The following is an 11,397-nucleotide window of genomic DNA, read 5'->3' on the forward strand; positions in this document are numbered from 1 at the left end:
CTTTATAATTCATCAACCCGCATACCATGATCAACCTAAGGATTGACTAGTATTCTGTTTTCCTGTCCTTGTTTACCCTTTGGGAATTGATTATTATGATTAGTTCTATACTTATGGCAATTTAGGGGACTTGAGCAGTTTCTCGAGCGCCTCTCCATAAGGACTTGTTCGTTGGATGACCACCCAGGAAAACAGTGCAACCATGAGGGTGGTATGGGACGCCCTTAGCTAATTAATTAGAGGAACTGAGGTGTAGTTCGCTTCGTCGTTGTGCCGTCAATGGGCTTGGTGTATGTGGCTTGCTCTGTCGAGGGTGGATTGCCCCTTGGGGAGGAGTGCGGTACATTTAGGAAACCTAACGGGCGGCTACACCCTCAGGGAATCTTTGTAAAGGCTTTGTAGTGAATCCTTGGCCATTCACCTCAGGAGTGAATAAGGGTCTTGCAAGCCAAGGCTGGAGAGGGAATCACGGCTCGTGGGTAAAGTGCGCAACCTCTGCAGAGTGTTATGAAACTGATATATCAGTTGTGCTCGCGGTTATGAGCGGCCTTGGGAGCTCCATTGATTAGAGACACATTGAATCAGGGCTACTTTGTTTACATATGATGATGAGGATAATGCTAGTTTCTATTGTGATTATGATTATGATTATGGTTTCTGGTATTTCTTCCATTTGGAAAGAGAAATTTTGGGTTAACAACTTGGGTTAATGTTAAAACCTGGCTATCTACTAGTAATAATTACCTGATCAACTAAAAGCAGCTGCTTGACCTTAACCCCACATAAAGCTAGTCCACTATAGCCAAACGAGACATTTGCTGAGTACATTGATGTGTACTCACCCTTGCTTTCACAAAATACCAGGTTGCCTTTGGTGCAATCTATGCTCAGGGAAAGAAGGTGTTGAGGCGGATCTCCAGGAGTTCCAGGACATCGACGAGTTTGAGGATTCGGCTAGCGACCTCCCCAGTCAGTTGCCTGTGGTGGGTTAATTTACGTTGGCTACGTTTCGATTCTGTGTACTTTGATTTATATTATGTAAATGACTATAGTCTTTAATATTATTACTTACTCTTTATTTTTATTCGAAGCATTATGCTATGATGAGTCATTTATGTAATCGCTATGTACATGTGTTTTGATCCTAGCACGTACATGGTTCGCATTCGGTTTACCTTCTAAAACCTGGTGTGACAGGTGGCATAGCAGGAGTGGAGGGCAGCGACAGCTGCACAATGCTGCGTGCAGTGGCTTGCATTTGCAGCTCCTCGTTGGCGATGGGTGCGCGACTGTGATACCCAGTTTGCAAAGAAGAGAGGTTGGAGGTTATTCTTTCTTTGTTTTTTTAATCTTTCGGGTGGTGCGCTTTTGGGGATTGGAATTTTGGGAGGAAAACCTCCGAAAAACAATAGAATTTATGTTGGTTGTGTACGCGGGGGACGGGAGCATAGGCATGTCAGCGATTTTGGGCCGTTGATCTCGATCCGACGGAGAGCCCACTCTTTTCCTCCCCCCAACCCTAGCTGTCCTCTCTTTTTTCCCCTAGTGTGCAGCCGCCCCCTCTCTTCTCCCTTGTGTTGGCCGCCGCCCCCCCTCCCCATCTCCATTTCCCTCAAGTTCTTAAAGCCCCACAACAACCCTAGCCGCCCCCCCTCTTCCCCTCCCAAGGTGCAGCCCCTTTTCCCGCGTGGATCCACGTAGCGTTGGTGCAAGTCTTCAATTGGATTTTGGTGGAAGGAAGAAGGAGGGAGAAAATGGGGAGAATTCAAGGTGATTTTGAGATTATCTCTTGTTTAATTGTGCTGCAATCCAATTGATTATATGTTTACCTATGCGAATCGGTAGAGGTGCTGTCCAGAAATTTTGTGGGTGGGCGAACAACAGTAGTTCTAGAGGTTTCTGGGAATTTTTCATGCGTAATTGGTGGGAATCAGTGGGAGAATCATGTAGAGCTTTTTCATACCTTTCCAACAAGTACTTATGCGTTCGATTCAGAGTTATATTTTAGGAGATATCGCTGTTTGAATCCGGGTATGTTGCTGTCCAAAAACATATTGCAGGGGTTATCTTGTGGATGGTTTTGGGATAATTAGATGTTGGAATTTAATTATAATTTGTATACAAAACTTGTGGAGAACTTTATGTAGATGCCTCTGTAGTTTTTGTTTGTTACCACTGCTATCATAATTTTAAAGATATGAAATTGTTAAGCAGCGCCGCTGCAGTTTGGTGGGTGTTGGGGAGAGTTGTCGCCCGCGGCGGGGTTTGAATTGTGCGTAGGTGCGGCATCGTTTATGAGCGTTGTTATGTGAAATTTATGCACTAAGTTGTGTGTCAAAAACCGGTGGTGGACTTCCGGATCTTACTTAGGGCCTTGTCCAAACTTCCCCGGTGAAGACAAGTAAAATAGTGGTGGTTTATACCGTTGATTGATTTATATGTTCTATACTTGATCACATCCATGTCAAATGTATTCATTCTCGTACTCCATTGTGGGAACTGTTGCTCGATGTTATTCATGTTCCATTATTTACTTATGTTGAAGATGTTGATTGAGCATATTACACGTGTTAATTATCATTTTGAAGAAGTGGAAGTTTATGTTTACCACATGTTGGGTGGAGGGTCTCATGTTGTTGTCATGCATAGTGCATCCATCATCCCTTGCATAGAAGTTTTGTCGCGATCATATGGTCCGACCGTACCGGTACACTCAGCATCGTACGTTGCCCGAGGAGGGGTATGATGCAACTTCATACCCTTAGAGGTATGAAGGCAGAAGTCATTACTGCATCTGTAGCCATGTGCATTCATGGCTGGAATGTGGGGCCTGTTATGGCTATGTGGTTATTGTGGATCTTCACTTTGTGTTTTGTTTTTGAACTGAGTAGTTGATATCTTGTTTACTTGCTGCATTTTAATATTCAAGAAAGAAGTTGTGAGCTACGTGGTTGTTAAAACACGGTTTGTGTACATTGTCAAATTGTTGTTTGATCATTTTACTTGCTGAGATGTGTCATCTCACTCTTGCATTGTTTGATGCAGGCACTTGAATCTTGCTTGGGGAAAGGTGGAAAGTAGCAGCACGGTCACTACACATTTGAATAAATGTACCACTGCTTAGTAATGATGTTAAACAGGGGTTCAAGTCTAAGGGATTAATATGTTCTAGCCTTCATGATAGTCGAATTTGCTTTTGGGTTGGCTAGATTCCCTTTCTTTTTATTTGCTCATGAATATTCATTACTATCTTTGCATTCTATTTATACTATGTGGATTATCTTTTTTTTACATTATGTATAGACTTTATGTTCCTCTCGTTATGCTACTTTCAAGGGAGGTGCTGCCGGATTTTGCTTTACTTTCTGTCTCTTTTTTTCTTTTCTTATGTTGTTTAAGTTTTGTGGGAAGGGTATTTGGTAACATTCATTGTGTGGGAGCAATGGGGTGTTACAGCGACCAAGAGCTCTCGTCACAGGCAGGTAGTAGTAGAGCCAGAATTGTAACCTTGGGTTTTCCCACACCTCAAATAGATATAGATATAGGGATAAAGATAGATATAGCAAATTCACCAAATAATATAGGGGTATAGATATAGATATAACAAGGGGTATAGATATAGATATATAGAAGATATAGATAGATAGAATAGATAACTTACAATTTTGTCTAAAAGAAACTAAATCACTGCTAAGTTTGGAGTAGCATATCTTTGGTGAATACTTGCCAGTGAATTGGTTTCCGCTATAGTGTATATATATATATATATAAGTATACACTCTTCTAGGATCATAGTCTATACTACTTATTAAGACTGCAAGGGTAGCCTGCCTCTGACTGTTCTGCCACCCACCATGGTTGTCCCTCCCGCACGACAAAAATATGAGACCTGTAGGGATCGAACTGTGACCAATTCTCTACAGGCGCTAGCGCTTAACCACTCCAACTAAGTCTGCTTTATGTTACGTCACCACACAAGGTTATATTGATATTCCGTAAATCGTGAATGCATACATCAATAGGTATTGTTGCTTGATAACTTCATGTGTGTGAGATCTACCATTTCTCTAGCTCATATATGTATTTTTCAATAGCAAACCTCTCCGTTTATTGATTTCAGAACGACATTTCGACGGTATTCAAATGATTAACATTTGTAAAAGGTCCTACATCACACATCAAGGTAATATTTAGTGAAAATTTTGAATACTATTTCAATATTTGTTAGTGTTTAACGCATTGCTGACAAGTAAATAATATGAGTATATGACAAGAATGTGCTTGTTGATAGTGGTAAATAATATGAGTATATGAGAATATTAAATTCATGTGATAGCAAAGAATTACTAAAGTATGTACCTAGAGCTTTTTGGTTCTTTATTGCTTAGGGTTGTTACCTTTTTTTGTTACAGATATACTCCTCTATTTGATTTTTTTCATTGAACTTCAAGAGAGTGCCTTTAGAGTGATTGCAGATAACTATGTCACGGATCATTGTGTTTGCCTTGCTGTTGGGATATTTGAGGTTGGATTTATTCTTCTTTAATTCATTTACATCCTCACTAACTGATGTGCCGCTAATGCTAAGTATTCACAGGTTGAGAGAAATGGGAGGATCAGTAAACCAGTAATATACTAATCTCCTTTTCAGAAACTTGGGGAAATAGTGCTATGTATTTAACTAAAATGACACTATCAAACCATAGGTCATAGGTCTACCTGGGTTAGGCTTGGCTCTTGAGTTATGTCATTTATAGGTTGGAAAACACAAACTCTGTAAATGGGGAATGATTCTTATCATTGTGAATGGCAGTACCAACATGTTATGGTCGTGGTTGGGTGTCAAACAATCCTTACTCCCAGGTGATCAACATACATGAATGTGTCTCCCTGTTACCATATGTTTTGATCATTGCATCTTTATAGCTCTTCTGTGAGTTGACCATCCTCCATTTTCAAAATTATGTTACTATAGTTCAGTTAATATCTATATCCTTCAATTGAAGCTATCTGAATGTAATTAGCATCTTGCAGTTTCAAGAATCATGTTTCTTGTCCCAGTTTTCTTATTAGGTAGCTTAGGAACTTCATGCAATTTTTAATCTACAAGTGGAAGCATTTTTTTAATATACAAGTGGAACACTTAAGTTTGGGGAATCTTTTTTTAATCCACATCTGAGTGAATTCATGACTGGTGATTTTCTTTGTAAATACATTTTACTTTTCTTACTTCTAAAATACATGTTCCATCACTACTTGACTTTACAACTAAGTTGACTCGATTTTGTGCTGTTAGCATCTATTTACATTGGATGGGAAGATGGCCGAACAAAATCTTTGGACACAAAATCATCGTATTTCATAGTTGTTCTAAATTGCACATAGTAACGAACAAAATTGGATCATAAAACTACAATTCTATAGTTTGAACTTTGAAGTACTCATATCACTTTCTTGATAAGATTGAAATTGCCTTGCAGTTGGGTATGAGCCCTACTTCGGCAAGACAGTGTACCCGGAGCCCAAGCGATGCCGGCGTACGGACGACAAGAAGTGGCGGTGCTCCAATGAGGCCGCCCCAGTCTCCAAGTACTGCGAGCGCCAGATGCACCGCGCCCACAACCGTTCAAGAAAGCATGTGAAGAAGTGAATGACGCCATGGAGCGGCACGACACGACGTGGGATCACCAGGAGGAGGATAACCTTGCAGCGTGGCGGCTGTCTTGCAGCTCGTGAGTCACGCGAGAGAATAGGTTAACAACGGGAATAGGTTACAGTGAGCATCTTCAAGAGGATGCTTAAAAATTTTCCCCAAAATGTGATTATTAGCGACAGGCAAAAATTTATTAGATGTAGATTATAAGTTTACTCCATCAGTTCACAGAATAGAACACTTAAATGAAAACTGGGCCAACTAATAAATTTCCAGAGTATGAAGTAGTCCACTTGAAGGAAGGGCTTGGCCCATATTCACGTACGTGATTTTCATGTTATGTTGTGCGCTAGAACAGTTGAACAGGCAGGATTTATCGATACTAGCTAACAGACAGCATATGTTTCATCACGTACTAAGCTACTTGTTAACTTTAATTCAGCCAAAATAATGTAATAATTGCAGTTCTGTTCATTTATCGATGAAGAAGCCACATTACTTCCGGAAGCAAACCAGCTAGCTATAAGTATGACCATGGCAAATAAATGGTGGGCCATTTTTCAATGACGGTGTACAATATAAAATCACTAGCACAATATGTGGCTGACAAGAGGACAACATGACCTTCGCACCTGCAGAGACAACCTCACTTCTGCATTTGCAACACTACAGATATGTCTGTTGTCTACACAAAACAAACACCATTTATGAGCCATTCTGAGCACACCAGAAATTTAAATCTGAGAATTTTTAACAAACTGAGAATTTCTAAATGGACAAAACTTAAGTACAAACTTATAGACCCTGCAAGGTTATTGAAAAAAAGACCTGATGTGCAAGCTAGACGGGCAAGGTAGTAAATTATCCATATCATTTCATCAAAACAAATAATCCAAAATTCATACCATTGACAAATGAGTTGCTGGTGTTCGCGTGTTCAAAGGTTGTTGACAGGTAGTCACTGCAAGGGAACGGGACTGTCGAAAGGGGATCTGAATGCTCGCCACTAAGGGCTGCCAGATGAGGACGGTCTGGTACCTAACCTTCCATGAGACCATGACAGGATGCATCTGCTCGTCGCTACTGATCCATCGGGTGTGCTAGACACCGACGGATGGGACATGATACATCTGCTCGGAGTCGCGTCATCCTTGCCCCTACCGAGCCGGGCCAACTGACCTCGGTGGCTACATCTCAAATTCATCAGGCCGCCGCCGCCGCGACCACCGCACAGAGGACCTCTGACTGGGGGGAGAGGCTTGTGGAAAAGGGAAACACGCGAGAATAGTTTTATGGCGCGCAGGAGAAGATGCAAGGGGAGATTGGGGGCGCATCACGACCGCAAAGATATGCGTAGCTCGTCACGAAGGATTAGCGTCGCTAAAATTTGGGGCAGATTTACGATATCTGTTGGACCTCAGTTTTTATGTTTCCCTTCCTAAAAAACATATTAGCGGTCAGATTAATAGCCTTTTGGAGATGCTAACCTAATCACCTCAATCACATGCATGCATATCGTGAGTAACTACCCGCCCTAATCAGACGGACGCGGATAGCTATGGCACACGCCATACTTGTTCTAGCCCATGGCCTTGGCTCACGCTGGCCAAAGCATTCCTCTTCTCCGCTTCGCTGCAGGTCATAGTTTGTGTGTGAGGCTAAACAGCCTTATCAACAGCTTCTATGTGAGTTCCCCGTTGTCTCGCTTCTCCGTAGGCTGTCGCTCGCCCGCTCTACCCTCTGCTGGACTGCCACTCACGTTTGCGCCCGCTGCTTGACTCTGCGTTTCGTGCCTATGCCTCCGGGACTGCAGGGGGAGGAGAAAGATGTCGTCGGTAGCTAAAAAGTACAGGGCACGACAACACAGTTATCTACTAGCTTATCTTTCCCTTCCCCGGTTTGGCAGTTTATCTGACCCCTCATCCACTACTGCGTGAGTCCCTCATCTACTACTGCGTGAGTAACAAGAGTAAGTAGCATATCCTTTCAAAAAGCATTAAACTGAATTATGTGAGTGAAAAAGGTTTTGAGAGACTCTGCCTGTTCGATTCAATGCAGTTGTGTGAATACCAGTGCCGAGAAAACATTAAAAACATTTATTTGATGGGTTCCACGCATTCAATTCAACTAAATCGTGTGATTGAATACGTTTATTTGAGAAGCTTTGTCCTTATTTTATATTTGTTTGCTGTAAAATACTTTAAGTTATTGCTTTATATTAAATTGTTTGTTGTCAACTAAAACGTATGTATACACACACGTATATAGATTTGTACATGTAGTTCTATATAAAATCTGCCATACCTTAGTTTTTGTGCGTCCTTCGTCACTGCTCACCGGAACATATTTCCTTCTATCTCGGTCGTGCCAGTGGATCAGTATATTTAGATTATTTTATTCGCAATATATGTAGCACTGTTTCATCTTGATGGATTCTTCAGATGAGACAAATGAAATACCCGTTGATTATAGCTAATTGGACAAGCATTCAAAAGTTGATAATGAATCACCCCTCGATGCAAAAATAGATGAGCATACCAGACTTCCTATACATCCCAATGAAGAAGATATATCTAGAACAAAGATAAATTATCTAGCACTAATAGATGAATACAAATTTGCATTACAACACAATAAGCCAAAAAAGGACATGTCAAGTGTAATTGTTTAAGAAGGTATTACAATTGTGTATTAGTTATCTCTACTATTACTATTTGATCAGTTCGTACGTTTTAAACTAATAAAATTCGACCATTCTATGTATGATTGGTTTCTAGATTATATGTGTAATCAAGGTGATTTGGCCCTTATCGAATCAATTAAAAACATTCCTTATGCGACAATGGATGTGGAACTTGTATGCGTTGGCTCTCAGGAAATTTATGGAATGTGTATTTTAATCAGATTCTTATTTTGGGGGATGAGGTAATATATTTTTTGGTACGCGGGCACAGACAAATTTATGTATTTTAACTAAATATAGTTTTTGTACATATATTTGCAGGTCATAAATTCTTACATATACTTATTGATAGCACAAGGACATATGAAGCAACATCCAAGTGGTACAGTCCACATAGAGATTACATTTGTCGGTGAATTTTTTAAATGAGATGCTGGTGATGATCCAGAATTTGATGATATATACTGTGAAACTAGCGAAAGATCTCAAGTTGAGCGAAGGGTATTATTATATCTTCAACATGACATGGTAACAAAATAATTTACTATATATGAGTTTAGTTATAAAATCATCGTATGATACTTATGAAACATAATATATATATAAGTATTTTGTAGGTGTTCATACCTATAAACATTTGTGAACTTCACTGGTATCTTGTTGTGCTTAATGCCAAAAGACGAGAGATACAAATACTCGATTCATTGGGTTCTTCATTGGGTCATAATGATCTCGATTGTGTTGTGAGTAAATAAAACTCGTTACTAATTTTGTTTGTGGTTATGAGTAATTTGTTGATGTGATTTACTAATTTTGTTTTGTAGCTAAAGGGTTTGCAAAAGCAAATAGATGGTGTGTCGCATTACATGAAACTTAAAGACCATAATTGGCTAGACCTTCAAGTTGTCTCTTGGCATTGGAAACTTATAGAGTTTAAAGATGCCAAGCAGACTTATATATATATTCGATCGTTTTAAAAATGTTTCATTTAAATTGGAAACATATTTGATTTGATTTTTTAATGTAGTTATTGGTGTGGACTTTTCCTACTTAATTGTATGGAGTACTGGACAAGAGTCGAACTACCAGACAATTTTACACATGTATATTAGAAACAGTTATCATATACATATCTACAGTTATCTGAAAATAACACCATGTATTTTCTTACTTTGCAGGACGATATAAAAAACTTTAGGCCAAAATTGGCCGCTATTTTATTTTCTTCGAATTTGAACAAGAGAAAGGGATGTCAATTATATAAAAGTAATACAAACAAAAGTATAGAAGACAATGAGACTGACTCTAGTGATGTTGAGGTTTTAGAACCGTCATCAAATCCTAACAAGAGGAAATGAAGCCCTCAGATTAGCCCTGAAGATGATCCTATATTATTATATTTTGAAGAAATATGTGCTAAAGAAGAGAATGATGTCATCCCTACTCCAACCTCTGTTGATGGGTGTGGCAATGACTCTTTAATGAGTGGTCTTTCCACCAAGGATATTGAAAGTCGCCTAGAGGGGGGGTGAATAGGGCGAATCTGAAATTTATAAACTTAAGCACAACTACAAGCCGTGTTAGCGTTCGAAATATAAACGAGTCCGAGAGAGAGGGCGCAAAACAAATCGTGAGCAAATAAAGAGCGAGACACGATGATTTGTTTTACCGAGGTTCGGTTCTTGCAAACCTACTCCCCGTTGAGGTGGTCACAAAGACCGGGTCTCTTTCAACCCTTTCCCTCTCTCAAATGGTCACTTAGACCGAGTGAGCTTCTCTTCTCAATCAAACGGAACACAAAGTTCCCGCAAGGACCACCACACAATTGGTGTCTCTTGCCTCGGTTACAATTGAGTTGATCACAAGAAGAATGAGAAAGAAAGGAAGCGATCCAAGCGCAAGAGCTCAAATGAACACAAATGTCGCTCTCTCTAGTATATATATAAGTATACACTCTTCTAGGATCAAACATGAGGAGTTCCTTAAATTTTCTTGCGACATGGAGTACAGAAAGAGGGTGGATGCTCTAGTGTTTTTCTCGTTACTTCTCCTCGGATACTTTGCTGCTCATGCACATGGGAAGTGTAAGTGAAAACTATACAGACATGTGTGTGCATGCTTAGATAGATGTAGACAATTTAGAAGATGTTATTATATGATACCATGTGTGTATCATGGCAAATTGCTAATGTATCGCAATCCCCTGTGTTAAATTACTCAAATAATTTTGAAGGTAATTATTCTCGAGGCATTTATTGGTAATAGAACACTTATCCTTTACCTTCTACTAGGTCATGTCACAAATGATGTCGGTGTTTCTACTCCAGCTAAAGAAGGAATTATGCAAGGAAACGGAGCACGATGCGCTAAAGGGTTTCCTCCATGCAAAGATAACAAGTGCTACTGCTGCATTGGGGGGTGAACTCATGCTCGGTACTCTACGCGGGCTGAGTGTAGTCATGCCTGCTTCTAAACAAAAATTAAGATCGCTGTTATTACATACATTGTAATGGTAGGTAATGCTATTAATAATATATGGGAATTTTAGTTTTGGTATTATACTTTTTCCAATTCACGAAATTTAGTCAAAATCTAACTAGTTTTTTAGAGGACTTAAATATAAAGTATGTTTTCCTATAAATTTTAATGAAAAAAATATTAGAATGCTTTAGGCTGCCTCCATCAGCTCGCGGATGCTATTGTAGATAGACAACGGTATCGGTATAAATCACACTGCATAGAATGAGGACGTTTCTAGGAGAACGAGCATTCGGTCACATTAGCGGAAAAATCCTAAGTAGAAGTAGTTGCCTCCCATGTCGGTGTCAACACCACAAATGTTTTGTGCGACACAGAAGGTTTGCGGCTTGTTGTGGCATTAATCCGGCTGCGGCTTGTATAGTATTTTGTCTCTATGGATTGTAGCTGCAGCCGTCCGAACAACTACAGCTCCTGTGGTTACAGGGCAGCCGAACAAGTCGTTGGTGCAAGGTCGGAGCAGTGGCACACTGATGCTCAAGGTGGTTCCAGAGGTCCACTCAGACAGATGCTAGAGGCTTTT

The 11,397-nt window shown here is 40.0% G+C and overlaps 1 protein-coding gene and 1 pseudogene across 3 annotated transcripts; both read left to right on the forward strand.

The window, feature by feature from the left end:
* The first annotated feature begins 3,777 nt into the window (after nt 1-3,777).
* LOC103632055 (growth-regulating factor 4-like) lies at nt 3,778-6,108 on the forward strand. Of its 2 annotated transcripts, XM_008653914.2 has the most exons (4): nt 3,778-4,022; nt 4,121-4,183; nt 4,413-4,525; nt 5,481-6,108. In XM_008653914.2, exons 1-4 carry the CDS (start codon nt 4,007-4,009, stop codon nt 5,640-5,642), a joined length of 354 nt encoding a protein of 117 aa, XP_008652136.1. In that variant the 5' UTR covers nt 3,778-4,006; the 3' UTR covers nt 5,643-6,108. The 2 variants fall into 2 exon arrangements, with proteins under 2 accessions (XP_008652136.1, XP_008652137.1); XM_008653915.2 differs by lacking the exon at nt 4,413-4,525.
* Nucleotides 6,109-10,312: 4,204 nt separating this feature from the next.
* Nucleotides 10,313-10,809, forward strand: LOC111589739 (protein MATERNALLY EXPRESSED GENE 2-like; annotated as a pseudogene). The gene is made up of 2 exons (XR_002748860.1): nt 10,313-10,420; nt 10,628-10,809. The product of XR_002748860.1 is annotated as a protein MATERNALLY EXPRESSED GENE 2-like (transcript).
* The last annotated feature ends 588 nt before the right edge of the window (nt 10,810-11,397 follow it).

This window comes from Zea mays, chromosome 7 (assembly GCF_902167145.1).
Source record: "Zea mays cultivar B73 chromosome 7, Zm-B73-REFERENCE-NAM-5.0, whole genome shotgun sequence".
Classification (NCBI taxonomy): domain Eukaryota; kingdom Viridiplantae; phylum Streptophyta; class Magnoliopsida; order Poales; family Poaceae; genus Zea; species Zea mays.